Source organism: Sturnus vulgaris, chromosome 9 (assembly GCF_052056855.1).
Source record: "Sturnus vulgaris isolate bStuVul1 chromosome 9, bStuVul1.hap1, whole genome shotgun sequence".
Classification (NCBI taxonomy): Eukaryota; Metazoa; Chordata; class Aves; order Passeriformes; family Sturnidae; genus Sturnus; species Sturnus vulgaris.
Genome location: NC_142251.1, coordinates 14812000 through 14829632, shown reverse-complemented (window position 1 = coordinate 14829632; position 17633 = coordinate 14812000). Strand labels below are relative to the sequence as shown.

Sequence of the window (17633 nt, the reverse complement as noted above, 5' to 3'; positions counted from 1 at the left end):
GAAAGAAGGCAAAGGTGACCTTCACAGCAGTGGCAGGGAAAGGAGCTGGCTGCGTGTTTGTTCCCTTGCGACCAGTTTGGGGATTGACCCTGATTTTAACACCCAGCTCTGCAGAAATCAGCCCCGTGCCTAGTCCTTTATTTTTTGAGTGTTCGGGGTAGGATCTTCGTGTTTATTTTAAAGCTGGGATTGCTAGCATTGTAAAATAGATATTGTCACAATTAATATTTCAAGTACTATTGCAATTAACAAAGTATGTCAATCAAAAACTTTGCAGAAGTGTAAAACTCCCATAAAACTGGCAGTTTTTCCTTACTGACAGCAAATCTTAGTGTTGATCGCTTCTACTTTATGTTCATGTTTATCTGCTGAAACGAAAATTTTAGGAGTGCATCAACAGCCCGAGTTCCACCCGTGTCAGCTGCAAGAAAACCGAAAACCGATTGCTGAGGTTCCGGGCGCTCCCTTTGCCCGGGGAGGCGGCGCCCGGTGCCGGCGGGGCAGCGGCTCCCTCTGCTGCTGCCTTGGCGCACGGCCCTGTGCAGGGAGGGGTTTGAGCTCCCCCGGTCCCCAAAACCGCCCGGCACCGCCAGCACCCGCACGAGCCCGCGCCGGGAGCTGCGGGCCCCGACACCGCTCCGCACGCTCAGGATCTTTTAGCGGAGAGATTGCCACGCGTCCCGGGAGGAGCGGAGAGGAGCAGCTCCAGCCCGTGTCCCGGCGGCACAGCGCTCCCGCGGCGACAGAGCCTCACCCGGCCCGTGCGGCCGGAGAGCCCGGCAATGTCCCGGGCGCGCTCCCTCTCCCGGCGCCGCCGCCGGCAGCGCGCACGCACCACTGGGCGGGGCCGGGGGTGTGGCGGAGCGCAGACCTTGAGAGTCCATTGGCGGGGCGGGATGGGGCGGGGCGAAGCGCCGGTCCTGAGCGCCCATTGGTGGGCCGGGACCCGGGCGGGGCCGAGCTTGGTGGGAGGAGCGCCGGTCCTGGGCGCCCATTGGCGGAGTTGGGCGGGGGCGGAGCCTGGGCGGAAGCACCGCCCCGCGCGGGTTTCCCCAGCGGCGCCGCCGAGGCTTCCGCCATGGAGGGCCCGGGGTCGTGGTCGAGCTCGGGAGGCGCGGGGCGGCCGCTGACGGAGGACGAGATGGCGGAGGTGAAGAAGGATGTAAGTGGCGAGCGGGGCTGGGGGCTGAGTGCCCGCGACGGGCGCGGAGCGCCGGGTGGGGCCCGTGCGCGGGCGGGGGAGCGGAAGCGCAGCGGCAGCGGGCGGGGGGACGCGGCGCGGGGGCGGCGGGAGGAACGGGACCGGGCCGGCGGCGCGTCCGGGAGGGCGGCGGGGAATGCGGGGCACGGCTCTGCCTTCTGGGGTTCCCGCGGTGTGAGGCTGATGATAACTCGCGAACACTTACCCGGGCCCGGAGCTCGCCCCGAGTGCCGGCCGTGCTCCGTGCTGCTGTCGGCTGCCCGCCCTGCGCGGGCCTGCGTTTGGAGGGCAGAGCTGCGAGGGTTCGGTTCTCCCGCTGTCTCTGCGCCGCGATGAGGCGCAGCAGACAGAGTAACGTGGTACGCAAAGCTTGGCTGAAAATGTATGTGCTGCTTCTGGTGCCAATAAAATTCTTTGTTAGAAAGCGTGGATATCTTCGTTAAGTATACTTAAATTTTTTGTTGAGGCTTGTTGTTCTGTATTTTACTGGATTTTCCCCTATACTTATTCGCTGATGTTTGGAATCTGAGGGAAGACTTCATCCTGATTCATTCTGAATTAATTTATTTCATTGTGAGACTGCAAAGCAATGTGCTAACCGACCACAACAAGTGATTGCTTAACTTACAAAAAAAAGTAAAATCACAGTTTATAATTTATTTATTTATTGCCTATCCATGGTTGTGTTTGTAATTTATGATGTCTTATGTTTGACTCGTTGGGAGTTTTTTATGTTCTTTTAAAGTACGGTGAAGACTTTGCAGTTTGGTTTTTGTTTCTAGCTTTATGCTTAAGTGATTTTCTTTAAATGCTTTGTCATCATTCTGTGAGCCATGTTTTCAAGCTAGTACTCGTCTCTGTGGAACCACAGGCTAATACTGCAATAGGTGAAAGGATAAAAACAACTTGAGTCAGACAGTATAGGTGTAACATGACAACTGTGTTAGTCTGGGTCCGTGTCTGAACTCATGGCTGAATCTCACAGAAGTGCATGATTGTCACCTCAGCCCTTAATCTTACAGCTTCTCCCATAGTACTTGGAGGAGAAAGGATGGAAACCTTAGGGAGAAACAAATAACATGGATTTTATCATCAAAATGCAATCCCATAAATCTGACTTTAGAGCTTCTGATTTTAAATGTGGCTTCACAATCCAGCGTGCTGGTTCAGTGTAAATTCACCTGGCTCTCTCAGAGCTGTTCAGGTAACTTTGATGAGATCTCTGCAGGGCAGGGTGCTGTGTTAGCAGCAGCACTGTGTGTGGTAGAGGACAGCATACTTCAGGAAGCTAAAACTGGCAAGGACATCTTGGTCTGGGCGAGCTTGTCTTGAGGAGGAGTTATAAAGGTTGGAGTCTTACAGTTGAGAGCTGAGAAGGGTGACCCATATAAAAATCACTCATAAAATAGAGTTGCAAAAGACAAAAAGCAGCCATTAATGTTGCCAACAGTATGTATATTTATGGATGAAAGTGCATGTATTTTGGATGTCAGTAATATGTTGGACTTGTCAATAGTAGGGTTTATTTACAAACCTTTTGAACTCTGAGTATATTCATGCTCTGAGACTGCTTTTGCTCCATGTACAGCAAACATCAATAACTGCAGTGTTTTGCAGTTGTGCATCAAGGATACAAACAGTATGGAAATGTGGCAATCAGATATCAATGAAAATGGGTGTATCTGTAGACAAAGTGAGTAGGTGCTGTTTGGTATAATTTCATTTTTACTTGACTGTTTTGAAATGTGCTGACCTCAAAGCTTCTGTAATCACATTTTCTATAAGTAGTCACCTTATTTCTTAACAAGCATTGGAACTCCTGAGTTCAGTCAAAGAGTTAATGAAAGCGATAATTAGGTAACAGTTAAAAAAAAATTTACACTGAGAAAAATCTCAACTAAGTAACACAGCGGCAGCCTTAAAAATTCTTTTGCTAACCTGTATCAAAATCATATGTTCCAACTACAGGCTTCCAAATAATTTGAAATGTTGGCTAATACTAATTTGTTTTGTTTTGCAGGCTTTAGAAAGGATGCGTCCTTACCTGTGTGATAAAATCATAGCTGAGAGACACTTTGATTACCTACGTTCTAAGAAAATACTCACCAGGGAGGACACAGAAGAAATTTCTGCTCGATCTTCCAGTAGGAAAAAAACTGGGAAGTTATTGGACTACTTAGCAGAAAATCCAAAGGGACTAGATGCTTTGATTGAATCTATCAGACGAGAAAGAACACAAAACTTCCTGTTACAAAAGATAACTGATGTAGTGTTGAAAGTCAAAAATGAAAAGCTTGAAGCTCTTAAAGGTAAAAAATTTTTAATAATATTGTGTATGACATAGGTTTTATTTTGAGGGTCTGCAAAATTAAGATCCAAAACCAAAGTCTTCCTCTGGTATTTGGAACAACATGTTTGGAAATATCACCAGTTTGTGTTAAAGATCCTAGTGCATGTATCCTGGCTTTACCTTCTTACTATCTGAATACATCCATCATAAATAACAAGTTGCAAAAAAAACCCTATTGTGTTGTTATGATGGATAAATCTGTCTTCGCATTTCAGTTTTGCTTTTCAAAAAGGAATGGTTATCTTCCATCTTGCATTTCTCTTGAAGCTATGTGCTGCAGTGGCAGGATGCTCTGGTTGAGTTCAGCTTCGTGTCTCAGCAGAAGGTATGCTGGCAAAGGCAGCTTGAGCACAGTTCCCTTCTGTGCCTTCAATGCCACAGCTTAAAAGTAGACACTGTAAATACGTGTGCTTGATTTTTTATACAGGCTTAGAGGTTTTGTTGACACCCAAACCTTGAAGTGACTATGTGTACTCATATTTTAAGGCAGAGGAAGAAAGTAAAGGCTTTCTACACCAAAAGCATTACTTCCCCTTCCACACCCATCAAAAGGCAAATAAGGAAAAAGTACATTTTAACCATAGATATGAAGGGTCTGAGGTTTTCTCTGGCTTCAGGTAAAAAAAGCCTTCAAATATTGTCCACTTTGGAGCAGAATCATCAAGAGAAGCTATTACAAGTTTGAATAACACAGTGAGAAAAATCTAAAAAAAGTTGGGCCAAAAGGCTAAAGTGACTTTAAAATGAACTTTAAGTTATGGTGCATCTCTGTCAAGGACTATCTGCTACTAAGTACAGAGGAACCGTTCACATCAGCCTACATAACCTGCATGTTTGTTCTTTAATTTGTCAGGAATTCTGGATGTCACAGGTGAGATGAAGGGTTAGTCTGTTAAAAATATGGACAATTGATTTTTGAGTCTTACTGATATTAAATCAGAGCACAGTTTTTAGATGTCCCCATACTATAATTAAATCCAGTATCTGTTCTTTTGTCTTAGGTTTAAGCTGCAGCACGTGTATGACCTCACTGTATGGAGGAACAAATAATCTTTCTAGATCATATTCTGATGAATCAAATTTTTTTGATAAAACAAAAGACAAAGAATCTACCCAGATACATCATCCAGAAGAAGATTATAGCACTGCTGCATTTGTGTCTGCGGTGTCTCTTCATTCAATGAATTTACCAATTGCAGAGATGGGAAATTCACAGTGCAGTGTTTTCTCAGCCACCCTCCCGGGGCCTGGAGACCCTGGTGCACCCCCGCTGCCCCCAGAGCTCCAGTCAGACCAGCAAGAGCCATGCACTGGTTCAAGTGACAATTGCTTTTTGCCTTTAAGATCACGTTCTATTCAACCACAGTGAATGCAGTGACTTTCATCTGTTCATCTGAATGGTACTGAAACTTTGTGTGATGTCTCATAAGGGCTAAAAAATGTTTTCAAACTGTTAGAAAAATTGGAGGAAATTTATCTATGCAATTCCTGTTTTAATTTTGTAATTGTGTGATGCTGGAGCTGCTTGACCTTTTTTTGTTTGTTATTGTTCTTTAGGGAGCTTTTTTTTCAAAATGTGGTGTTATACCAGCAAATGTTTGTTTTTTAAACCAATGTTTATATAAGATTTCACATTTAATTGCAGATATTTTAGCTGGAACTATGAACAAATGGGCTTTTTTTTTCTATAGAAACTAACAAATAAGCTTTTCTTAATGTTTCTGTGATGGGTGAACTGGGAGAGATGGATAGGAAAACTACAGAGTATAGAAAAAAATCTGAACTAAAAGCTTAAGCTTACTTACCAAAAAGCTTAAACTAATTTACCAAGTTAAATGCTTCTCACTAGGATAAATTCTACTCTCCATGTATGTGTGTGCTGCTCCATTTGCAAAAAAACCTCACAAATTGGCCAAACCCATGCTTATTAGCAAGGAGTCTCTTCCTTGTGTGAACTTTGTCCTGCTGGTAAATCAGAAGGCATCAGTATCGCAAATACACTTATGCAGGCCTCGCGTATTCTTCTTGTATATTAGTTAAAGATTCCTGATTTGAGATGCACTTTAAATATAAATTCTCTCTAGTACTGGAAAAGGAATGTAAACTGTTCCAATAGCATCATGAGGGCTGTAAGAAAACATTATTGTGGGATGCTGTTAAGGAACAAAGCTTGTATGCTTTGTCCCACTAGGGAAGTGGAGGAGAAGTTGTGTGACAAGCAAGTATCCATACCTGAAGGACTCTTGGAGATAGGGCACTTCAGATACCTCCTCTTCAAAGCAGACAGACAGGTTTACATTTCAAATTGTTTAGAGTCAAATGCATTTTAAACTGTTTCAACATGGGAAGGTTCTCATTTCTTACCACCATGTAACATACTGTATTCCTCTCATACTGGAATTGTAGCCTACCTTTTGTGCAGGTGCCTGTAATAATTTCAAAGTGACCTGGTGGATTCTTAGTTTGACATTGTACAGTTGTGTTCTGCAGTACTACACTTTAAAGTGATGGGATGTTTTCAGTGTATCGAAGGGTAGGTTTGTATTTAAGGCCCTAAATTATTTTGGCTCTCCTACTATGTGTAGCCTTGTAATGCCATTCCAATGCACGCCCAGGTAATGTTACTAAACTGTTCTCCTTTTGTGGAGACAAGCCACCTGCAGGACCTCAGTATAGTCTCTATAAATTGGTTTTCATTATTATTCTGGTTTTGGAAGTAGATTAAAATAAAATGCAATGTTCAGCTACACTCCATCCCAAGTATATGAACATATCACACGTGAGAAAGATGTGTTTATAAAAATCCTTGTTTTCCTTGTCTAATAGTCATAGACTGTCTAGACAGTGAAAATACTTTTCAGTGAAACTGCTTCAATTAGATGTCACTCTGGAAATTAAGTGCCTAAATATGCAAGCCAAACTTTGCTCCTTAACATGAAATTAAGGATAGGATGAACTCCCTCTCTTCCATTAACATCAATTGTAGTTGCACATCCTTGGGATGTCTAAAAAGTGATTTGTCCGAATGCCCACTGTAACCACTTAACGAGCTGTGCTTAGGCTTGAGTCCCTTCCTGGGCTCTTGTAAAGAGAAGAGAGTGAGCAGGGTTGGCCTTAACAGAAAATGCATCAGCTCAGGGTGGAGGCTGCCTTGCTGCTCCCCATCCTGCCCGGCACGGTGTGCAGCCTGCAGGGACCACTCCCAGTGGAGCCTACGAACCTGAGACCTTGAGTGAATGTATTGTCTTACCAAATGTTTATAATGTGCATTTTTAAAACGTTTTGTCACAACTTTTGGAATAAATTCTTTGGTATAATTGCCTGCTTTTCTGTCTGCCTCTCTCATTTTTGAGATGTCAGGATGCAAGAGCAGTTCATGCCATTACCCTGATGTGTGGTTTTGGTTTTGTATGTGCAGGAGGCTTTTGTTCTCCTTGTCTTTTTAGAGAGGTTTGTCTTTGGTGGAAAGACTGACTTAATGTGAAACGCCTGTGCCTGTAGGACTGCACTCAAGAGCAGTCTGTAAGGAGAACATGCATATGAAATCAAGAGCTCTGCTGCTTAGGTAGTTTCTGCAGTTTGTGACTACTATTACTAACCTGATTCTTGCTTTTTTTCAAATGACTATTGCTCAACTTCCTACGGATGTGAGAAGAGTTGCTTTCAGCTACGCATATCTTGAGTTCATTCTTAAATTAAGGTTTTTGTTTTTCTTAATAGCAGGGGAGAAACAAAGGTTTTGAGTGCTGAGATGCGTGACTCAAAAAAGGATTTGCAAATGCTGCAGGGACTGTGGTGTCTCACTTCAGTGGTTGTTTTCATGGTACTTTGTGTATAGAGCTTATTTCAAAATAGTGATCATGGTATTGATTATGAGAGATCAGCTATGTTTTAGTATTTTTAGAGTAAAGGAAGTGATCGTAGTATAACCAAAAGCCCTTCCTCAGATCTTATCCTGTTTCTGGTAGTATAACTAATCTGAACGTAGAATCATAAAATTTGCCGAATTGCAAGGGAGTCGTGAAGACCCCCAAGTCCAATTCCTGCCCTGCACAGGACATCCCCAAGAGTCACACCATGTGCCTGAGAGTGTCGTCCAAACGCTTGTTGAACTCTTGCCAGGCTGGTGCTGTGACCAGTGCCCAAACACGCTCTGGGTGAAGAAACTTCTCCTGCTAGCCACTCTAAACCTCCCCTGACTCAGCTTCATCCCACTTGAACAGCACCAGCATTTTAGCTGATACGGTAATGTACGTATGAGTCAATCACAAGGGATTGACTTACAAACTTTTACTTACAAACTTTGTCCAACAAATTTGAAAAATCTGTTTTGGTAAAAATACCTCGTGGTTAGATGATGATCAGCGCTGTGTCTGCCCTAGGTTAGCCGATGATCAGACATTAAGGAAAACGTGTTTTCCCTCCACTTAGGCCTGCAGGTGTGCAAAGGGAGAAATGAAGGTTGGCTCGGTTTCCTGTCTGATTTTCGGCGTCTGGTCACTGGAAGGGAAGCGCCCCGGTTCCGGCATAAGCCCACCCGTTCCTGCCGCTGGCTCGGCTCCACCAGCCCCGCGCTGGGCCGGGGCCCGGGAGCAGCCGCGGCCCCGGGAGCAGCCGCGGGCCGGAACCCTCGGCGCGGGCGCGGTTTCCGCGGGCGGTGCGAGGCGCGGCCCCGCCATGGCGGCGGAGGGGGAGGACCCGCTGGGCTATTTCGCGGCCTACGGCAGCTCCAGCTCCGACTCGGAGCCCGAAGAGCCCCAGCCCGACGAGCGCCCCGCGGGAGCCGGCGCGGCCTCGGGTGGCAGCCCGGGGCGGCCGCGGCTGCCGTCGCCCGACGAGCTCTTCCGTCGGGTGTCGCAGCCGCCCGCCTTCCTCTACAACCCTCTCAACAAGGAGATCGACTGGGAGAGTCGCGTCCTGCGGGCTCCCGAGGAGGTGCGTGGGGCGCGGGGTGAACCGAGGCGGCGCTGGGGCCGGCCCGAGCCCCCCGGCCCGCTGTGACGGGCTCTGTGCTCTCTCCCGCAGCCCCCCAGGGAGTTCAAGTTGTGGAGGAACAACGCCGTGCCCCCGCCGGAGACCTACAGCCCGCCCGAGAAGCCGCCGCCGCCGGCCCCCACCCAGGACATGGCCATAAAGTGGTCCAACATCTACGAGGACAATGGCGACGACGCGCCCCGCCAGGCCGGCAAGGCCAAGTTCCTGCCGGACGAGGAGCAGGAGGCCCTGGAGTCGGGTGAGGCCCTGGCGTGAGGCGGCCGTGCCGTGCACGGGCTGTGTGTGAGCGCTGCCAGAGCCGAGCTGGGCGGGTTCCCTGCGTGCCCTGGGCCCGCGGGAAGCTCTGCTGGCTTCTCCTGCGTCCACTGCCGCCCAAGGGCAGAGCGCTCTGGCTGCAGGGATGGCTGGACTGCAGTGCCGGTGTTTTGGCTTTCCTGGAATCAACACAGAGCCTCGAGCAGTCTCGCTGCTCCTTTCCCCCACTGTCATTAGCAGGGGAGCATTACTGTAGAACTATAGTTCTGTGAAACCAATAGGTTCAGTCACGGTGCTGCTAAGACAGAAGGTGGTGTGAGAGCTTCAGGTATTGCTGTGTTGATGATGTAACTGTTTAGTTGTAAATGTAGATTGGCTTATTTTTGTAACGTTTGCAAATCTTGTGTTCCAAAAGAGGCATCAAATAGGATGTCCATAGGACAGGTTATTGAAGAAAATACTTACTATCTTCTCCACTTTCAATGATGGTACAAACTGTAATGATAATTTAGGAAGAAATACTTGATAGGTAGGAGGATTTTTATTTTTTTTTAGTTGCTGGATAAAGAGAATAGCCAGCAACAACCAAGAGAACAGAACAAGAAGAAGAAATTCTGGGCTTTCAGAACACACAATAATGTTTTCATTCATTGGTCAAGTTGTCAACAAAGCTTTTCCAAAAGAAGGAATTTTTTTTGCTGTCTTGTGTCATTTTTTGGTTCTAGGTGTTCTTCCTCAGTAACAGGTTTCATGTCTTGCTCCATGTGTTCTCTGTTTCCCCTGTCCATGCATTTCTCTTAGTCAGGCTTCATCCAAAGGGAGAAGATAAAAAAGGTTACTTGATCTTGACATTATTTTCTGCTTCAAAAATGTCATTTTCTAGCTTTTTCTATTAGCAAGTCAAATAATATTTTTTTAGAACAGGTACAGTAGCATAAAGCCTCTTTTTCGTTACCTGCAGTGGTTTGTGATAGTAATAAGTAACCATTCTTGTTTTGTCCACATATTGTGTACATTCCAAAAATGAAGATGATGTCAGTTAATACTAAAGTGTCTTTTTTCCAGCCATCTCAGATGTGGTTAAGTCAGTTGTTCTGAGACAGGATGGTATTTAAGACAAAAAACTGACTTTGCTGACTTTGATTAACTCTTTTTTTTTTATTTAAAGATGGTGAAAAGGATGATGAACCAGCTTCTGCTAAGAAACGTAAAGTAGAGTCTGGAGAGCAGGCAAAGAAGAAGAAGAAGAAGGTATAACCAGGGTGTTTTGGATTTAGACATAATGAGAATTTCAAGGAACTTGAATTCCTCTGCTGGAATGGGAAACAAATATGTGTTTACTGCATTTCTCTCTCGTATTGGGTAGGGAATTTTATTTCTGTAGGATGCTTGCCTTTTGGAAAGCACAAAATCAAATGGACAGTGTTGTGGTAGAACTTGTTTACTGAACAAAATTTAAACCTGTTTATTTAAAACAAGGATTTAGAAGAGAGATCCATTGCCATGGATAGTTGTGCTCATGCAGGTTACAGGGCTTCACAGTATTTTGTTTATCAAGAAACCTGGTAACATGCGTTTTCCTGGACTGACTTTTCCATTGTGTCAAAACCTTTTATAAAGGAGTATATACTAAAGATTTTTTAGGTACTGGTCTGTGATATGTTCACATAATGTTGTTTTTAAATGTATGTATAGACTGCAAATAGTCACTGGAATAAAACTACATTTGAAAACATCTGTGGTATAAATATTGCATTGCATGCTTGGTGAATAGGAGTAATGAATTCTGTACTATATGTTATTCACTGATGTGTGACTTAACAGATTCCTCAGGGCTTTTTTGTTTAAATAAATACACAACTACAAACTAAAAAATTGACCTAAAAATGGAGTTTAATATTTTATAATTATTTTGATGTTATGGGATCATCATCAGTGAAACATGAGACTAACTGATGGAAGGAGAACTGAAGCATGTAATGTATTCTTCCTGAAACAGAAAATAGAATCAAGATATTTATGTGGTCAAAATTTATGACAAAGCAGTGATGGAGTCTTTGCTGTCAAACTGTATTTATTTCAGTACAAATAATTAGTAGTCTTCTCAAAGTGCTAGTCAGTATATGTTGCATTTGTGGTATGCTGCTGAATGGGTTTTTGGGTCTGTATATGACAAGGTACCAGCAGGTACCACCTTTACTGGATTGGAGAAAACGTTGCTTCAGATAAAGATTCTGTGCCTTAGAAAATCTGCAGTGAGATTAGCTCTACTAACTACTAATAGAGGTTTATGTAATTAAATTTTTAATGTAAAAATTTGTGTTTTCTATTTTCCTTCTGTCTTGGACTAGCTTTACTTTGGCAGAACAGATTGTGTATACATATGTGCTAATATGATGTTAATATTTTTTTAAGTGGTTTTATGAGATTTTTTTAACCTCAATATATAGAAAAGTGTATTCATTTTTAGTGAATATATGAAGTTGTTAAGAAGTTACACAGGTCTAGCGTTGGCAGAGTGATAATGCTTTCTCTGGATGCTTGTCTACCTGCAGACTCTGCAGCTGCTTCTTGCCAGTTTCACAGGCTGTGGGGCCAAATCTGTGATATATTCTCCCCCTTCTGTGCCATTAGTCTGGAAACAATTCAGAAAGTGATACTTGACACAGCTGAGGGCTCCCTGTGCCTACCTTTCTTAGTACAAGCCTAGATACCAGAGACTGGCCTAGCTAGCTCCAGGATGAGGGATATTGTCATGGCAAAGCTTAAGGAGTGCCAGCTCTCTGTAGGGTTTTTCAAAATACTCCGCATTTTTGAATCTTCTGTTGCTAGTGCAGTGCTCCTTGCAGAGTGTTACAGCTGAAGGTTAATGTCAGTAGCTCTGGAAATAGGGTGCATTCCTATGACTGCTGTGACCAAGGATGCTTTTGTCCATTTATCTTTTGCTCTGCTCTTCCACAGGGCAGCTCAGGAAGTTACCGTGCTAATTGCTCCTTTTGTTTTCAAACCATATGATACACATAGTATCCAGTTTTCCTGAAGTTAACACCACTTGATACTCACTTTCCAAGGAGAAGACCTAGCCTGGGAGAAGAACAATTAATTCTGTTATTTGCAGGTTGAGGGAATCTTCGTGGTAAGCAGTGACCATGGCAGCTTTCCTGTTCAGGAGAAATGGCACAAACAACTCTTTGCCTTTTTCTGAAGTAAGGCATCTTCACAAGGCTGTGAGAGCCTGTGTGAAGCTGAATTATCTGGGTATATTGGTTCTGTAACTGTAAGGGTATTTTTATAGAGATGCTTTCAGTGCATCATCTTCAGAAAGAGAAAATGAGAGAAGTACAGTGCTGCATCTTCTGAAGCAACTCAAAAGACTTCAAGAAACAGAGATTTTCTTCAGGTTTGGGCAGCTAGTAATGAAAATTTGTCAACACATCAGGCTCTGTGAAACATGTGAGTGAGCACCAACTAAACTTAAACTGATAGCTTAGATGTTCAGAAAATCTCTAAGTATAGAACAGCTTATCCTGGATTGTCTTTCAAAGGAAGACAGTGACAGTGAACATACACCCCTGCTGACAAATGGGGAAGATTGCCTCCGAAAATTAGTGCTCTATTAACTCATCATTCTACTGTTTTTATGATGAATCAAATTTGATTACAATCATTATGTATAATGGGAAAAAAAGGCAGTAAAAATGCATACAGGTTTGATTTGAGGAAATTCTCTTAAAAATTTGTCGAAATCAGAAAAACTGTCTGGAAGGCAATTTATTTGCAATGAGCACATTGTGTTACTTCAGATGCTGGCACAATAGCAGCTGCAGTACTTAGCTTTACAAGAGACGCAGGATGATGTGGAAAAGAAGAATTCACATCAGTGAATTCAGAAGAATTCATATCATAAAAGTACAGCTGTTGAGGGTAATGACAGGCAGTGCCTCTTCCCAGAAGAGCTGACAGGGAGGTTGTGGTGAAGCATCCCTCTGTTACTGTTCTGTTCCTGTTCTTGATGCAGACTGCTGCTCTTGAAGCACTGATTACAACAAATAGTTTCTGATTAGCTTAATGCTGCCAATATGAAAGTAAATCCAGGGAAATGTAGTGTATTCCAGAAAGAGTAATTTATTGTGAACCTGGAGTCAGCACAGGAAGAGGTATTTTTATCACTGGAGAGAAAGAGAAGCTGTGTAGTGCTGGCTCAGTCCGGTGACAGGAAGCTCCTTTGCCAGCTTGCTAATCTTAGAGAATCATGGCAGAATCAAGACAAAAAGATGCAATGCTTTCAGTCACCAGCACAAAAACTTTCTGATTTTCCTTTCAGGCTTGAAAGGTTCTTGTTTCTGTTTATGTGTTAGCTTGCTGATTTTATCCAAGCCCCTTTGGCCACTGGTCACAGATGTTTGTGCTTTTGGTTTGGATATGAGAACAGTGCAGGACTGTCTTAAAAGCATGGAAGATAATTACAGCTGAACTGTGTGTTCTTGTAGGATAAATGGTTGTACCAGTTGAAAGGAACCCTGGCAATGGCTACAGCTGTGCAGCATTTCCATTTTGAGAAATGTTGTTTTAGGACATCTACAGTTCCTTATTAGACTGGAAAAATCTGAAAGGTTGTTTTCCCAATAGCTGGACAAATCCCAGGACCCTCAGGCTTGGGTGGTACCAGTGCCGACAGGCCAGTTGCTCTTGCAGCAGCAGAGTGGGAATGGCTGTCCAGGCATACTTGGGTGGAGATGCCAACCCCTCTGTAATTCATAAGAGGGCAAATGTTACAGAGGAAAAGAAGAAAACCCTTGAGCAAATGGAGGCACCTTGTAAGAAATCTGATTCCATTACTGCCAAAGGCGTTTTCTGGCTGCACTGACTGATGTGAACTTCAATAAATGATGTAGCAAGAGGCAGTGATTAGCTAGGCAGGCTGTGGCTGTCTCAGAATGTCAAGACTGAAGCAAAAACAGGATTTCTGTACAACAAAATGTTGAACATTTTCTGTGTTGTGTACAACAGAACACAGAAAACTGCTGCAAAGAAATTCTGTGTTTTCATTGCACAGGAGGCTTCCTGTGAGACATGGGGATCTCAGGGAGTAGTTCTGTTCTGAGACAAACGTGTTGGTAGCAGTGGGCTGCTTTCTAAAAGTTTAAAAGTTACGTAATTAGGAACCAAGAAATAGCAGGAATAATGGAGGGATAAAGATTGCAGTGAGCTAGTTCTTTATGCTGAGAGTATCACAGACCAAAAGGAACAACATGATCTTTAGAGGAGTCCACAGAATTTGTGTCACTGTTAGAAGAGTGCAAAGATCGGTTGGGGATGGAAGGCGGAGTCACAGCAGAGGTTGGAATGGGTTTGTGCTGCTGGTTCCTTTGAACTGTTTTCTTCAGGGCACTTCTGAAAAAAGCAGGAATTTTCAGGGAAGCCGATGCCTGTGGAGCTGGATTGACAGAAGAATGCAATGAATTCAATGAATGGAGATAAGCATTTTTAGTCCTTATCAAATAATTTTATCAGGGCTCTTCATTTAGAAGATGAAGTGGTCTTCATCTTTAGAATGTTTTAGTCTTGGTAGCTTCAGAAGACAAAGACACATTTGCTTTGCTGTAGCTGTGAGCAGCAGCACAAGAATTCTGTATTTTCTTGTCTTCTAACAAAGTAAACTTGCTCTTTGGAGCGAACCCTGATTTTCCATCCCTTCCCGTAACTTCTCCCACCTTCTATTTCTTGCTGCAGATGGATTGATATGAAAAGTACAGGATTAATTAATATAGTGTAATCCCAGGAAAGTGTAATGGGGAGTTAAACCTAAACCATAGCACTTCTCAGGGGAGGATTAACACACTCTCCTCAAACCAAAACACCAAACAAACAACAACCCTGCCAGCAGCAGGCTCACAGCAAAAGTCATTGGGGAGTCTTTCTGTTGGAAGGGGAATGTGATTCAGGTTTGTTAAAAAAGTAACCTCTCTGACACAGGCTGGTGAGGGATGTTTTGAGGAACCAGGCCAGGTAATGTGAGAGATTAATTTCACTTCTGTTGCAGAAAGGATCCCTACTAGTAATGAAGACCTAAAAAAGGGGTTTTTTTACATGTGAAACAGTTTATCTGTTAGGCTTCTGATCTAGAAATGTGTCACTTTCTGTGGTAATCCCTTCCTTAGGACTGATGAAATTGTATTTTGTGAGACTTAAGAGCTTATACGTTGTCTGAAACGTTTCACAGTTGTATTATTTAATGCAATTAAAGGTTTGTAATGGCAAGGACTAGTTTAAAACGTACTGTTTTTTAAGACTTAGGAATACTGGGGGTTGTACAAGGTCTAAGGTTTGCTTACCATTAGTGATTCGTTCTCACAGGAACCTTTGTGCGTGGCTCTGGATCCTTGTAAAGAAGCTGTATCTCTGGCAGCTGTGTCACCATGATCTTTGACAATAGTAATGAAATACTGCTTCCCCCTTGAAAACTTATTCTTTTTTAAGTATCTATATAAGGGCTGTTAGCAGGTTTTCCAGCTGTGCTGCTCCAGCAGAGAGCGCTTTTGTTACTGTTGGCACAGAGCCTGTTGAATCATCTGCAGCTCAGCTTTACTCTACAGAACCCAATTCCTTTCTAATTTTCTTTATAATGCACGACTGTCTCTTGAAATAGTATGCATCTATTTTGTTTACTTTCTTGATATCTTGCTCTAGACAAAAACATTTTAAACAGCTTTTGCACTGTAAATTTCACCTGATTTTTGAATGCTGAGTGGGGAGAATTACCATAATCCTTTCTCCTTTAAAAAAACCCTCTTATATTGATGGATCATGATGAAAAAAATTATTTGGCACACAATTTTTGTCAACTGTGTTTGTCTCAACAAAGCAGTGAAAATTAATATGAAAATAATGAATGGTTAAATGTCATGCTAAACATCTATTTCAGACAAACTATTGAGTTTCAAAGTTTCTAACTTAGAAAAGCCCGAAAAGGGGTTTTTGATCTTGTGCTTGAAAAAGGTATAGTTGGTTTAAATTTAAAAATACTCAAGAAAAACCTCTTCTTTCTGTAAAATAAGAAATTGAGGACGAATTGGCTTTGAAAAGTTGCATTTTTCTTATAATAGCATGGACTTCTAACCTTCTTTCATAGAAGGTTACAAAAATAAGGCTGGAATGTGCCTTTCCAAGGTGACCCAGCCCATTGGCTGCCCCGGGCTAGCCAGGCTCACACCATTCCTGTCAGACCTCTTGCCTTTAAAACAGCGCTGGAAGGGGAGACAGTGATGCAACCGGCCCTGCCAGCCCTTCTGCCTGGTGCTTTAGTGAATCAGTAGAAATCAGCAAAAACATGCACTTAAACAAGAGAGTTTAACTTTCTTCATTTTGGGGAAGCATATAATCCTCTCTAGCAACTCCACGGTCTCTAGTTTTGTGTTCACACAGAGCAAGGACTCCTGTGTAAGCAGAGGTGTCCGTGGCTTAGTATGACATACTCAGGATAATAAAATGTGATTTACCTCAGGATTTGCTTTGGTTGTAGCATAGCCAAGGGAATATAGGAACGTTTAATAATTTCTGAGTCAAATTTGTCTGGTCACAGAACCTGCTACAGTGCACTGCACCTGAGTTTCTTTGGAACAGACTTATGCTGAGGATTGCGTTGCTGCTGGACTGGGGTATCTCTGGTTAGCATTTAACACTCAGACCCCGCAGTTCACTCAGAAGTTAAATTTGCCCTTAAAACCAACTTTTTTTCTCAAGTCTGTTCAAAAGGAATGAAAATACCATTATACTTGAGAGAAGCAATGGGGGTCCTAGAGATGGAATTGACCCACTGTATATGTTTAGGGTTTTAATGGTCTTATTCACTTTGAAAATACCTAATGTGATTTGCTTATAGGGCAAATGTTTCCAGGGCTGGATATGCCATATGGTAGGAAACTTCACTTGATGCCTGCTTTGGCTGCAGGACAGTAATGCTGAGGTGACACAGCTGTCTTCATGGATTGCTCTGAAATTCAGAGCTCAATAAATAATGTGAAGGGGCTTAAATGAATCAGAAGGTCTATACTGGGAATATATTGTAGACCCTGATTTTTTCTTTTCCTTCTCATGCTGCAAAAATCCCTTCGATTTTAAAAGCATTCTGCTGAAGTTAACCTGAAAAACTATCACAATTAATAACAGCATTAATTCCCATTAATCTCTCCCAGATTTTCCATCAGAACTGTTTATATCCCCGATTGTGCATACACCCTTGAGCATTAAGAACCAGAAATACAAACAGCTGGGAAATTTACTTCCCTGGCACTTGGGAAGTAATCCATCTCAGGTGATCAGTTCCATCTTGAACATTTGTTTGTTCTTTCAATTAGATTGCATATGGCTTTTGTTTGCTAAATTAGTAGCTCTTCTGTTTTTATAAGAATAAGGTTTGCTGCCTCTCCTGGTTAGTGCTGTGGGGTCTTGGGGAAGTACTATGTGACCAGTTCTATTTCTGATATCATGCTAAAGGATGCTCTTTAATCTGTGCTCTGTTTGTTTTGGTAAGTCATTTGGCACAATAGGAGAGTGCCTGTAATGTGACCCAGTCCATGCCGTGGGCTCGCTCGGCTTTGCTCCCACAGGAGCAATGCCCAGGAGCAGTCCAAGTGCATTCAGTGCACTCCTAGAGTGCATCTTTTGATTTGAGTTTCATCTGAAAGGAATCCAGCTGGTGCACTCTGGAAACCAAAGTGGAGTCTGCCAGGCTGATAGGGAGAGTCACTTCAGAAGCCGCCTCCTGCTCCAAACTGAAATACTTGGGCAGGCACACCCTGCCCGTGCGAGGGCCCTGCTCGCTCAGCACCC

The 17633-nt window shown here is 43.3% G+C and overlaps 2 protein-coding genes across 2 annotated transcripts; both read left to right on the top strand.

Moving 5' to 3' along the window:
• Window positions 1-1026: 1026 nt before the first annotated feature.
• BCL10 (BCL10 immune signaling adaptor) lies at window positions 1027-6868 on the top strand. Its single transcript, XM_014883809.2, has 3 exons — window positions 1027-1162; window positions 3222-3510; window positions 4553-6868. The coding sequence occupies exons 1-3, from the start codon at window positions 1079-1081 to the stop codon at window positions 4918-4920; spliced, it is 741 nt and encodes a 246-aa protein (XP_014739295.1). The 5' UTR covers window positions 1027-1078; the 3' UTR covers window positions 4921-6868.
• Window positions 6869-8083: 1215 nt separating this feature from the next.
• Window positions 8084-11117, top strand: C9H1orf52 (chromosome 9 C1orf52 homolog). The gene is made up of 3 exons (XM_014883796.2): window positions 8084-8486; window positions 8577-8784; window positions 9970-11117. The coding sequence occupies exons 1-3, from the start codon at window positions 8229-8231 to the stop codon at window positions 10056-10058; spliced, it is 555 nt and encodes a 184-aa protein (XP_014739282.2). The 5' UTR covers window positions 8084-8228; the 3' UTR covers window positions 10059-11117.
• The last annotated feature ends 6516 nt before the right edge of the window (window positions 11118-17633 follow it).

Bases quoted from the DNA above. Each gene is read 5' to 3' on its own strand.
- BCL10 (XM_014883809.2), top strand. From the start codon at position 1,079: ATGGAGGGCCCGGGGTCGTGGTCGAGCTCGGGAGGCGCGGGGCGGCCG. The intron at 1,163-3,221 runs GTAAGTGGCGAG...TTTGTTTTGCAG, and splicing joins TGGCGGAGGTGAAGAAGGAT to GCTTTAGAAAGGATGCGTCC. The intron at 3,511-4,552 runs GTAAAAAATTTT...CTTTTGTCTTAG, and splicing joins AAAGCTTGAAGCTCTTAAAG to GTTTAAGCTGCAGCACGTGT.
- C9H1orf52 (XM_014883796.2), top strand. From the start codon at position 8,229: ATGGCGGCGGAGGGGGAGGACCCGCTGGGCTATTTCGCGGCCTACGGC. The intron at 8,487-8,576 runs GTGCGTGGGGCG...TCTCTCCCGCAG, and splicing joins TCCTGCGGGCTCCCGAGGAG to CCCCCCAGGGAGTTCAAGTT. The intron at 8,785-9,969 runs GTGAGGCCCTGG...TTTTATTTAAAG, and splicing joins GCAGGAGGCCCTGGAGTCGG to ATGGTGAAAAGGATGATGAA.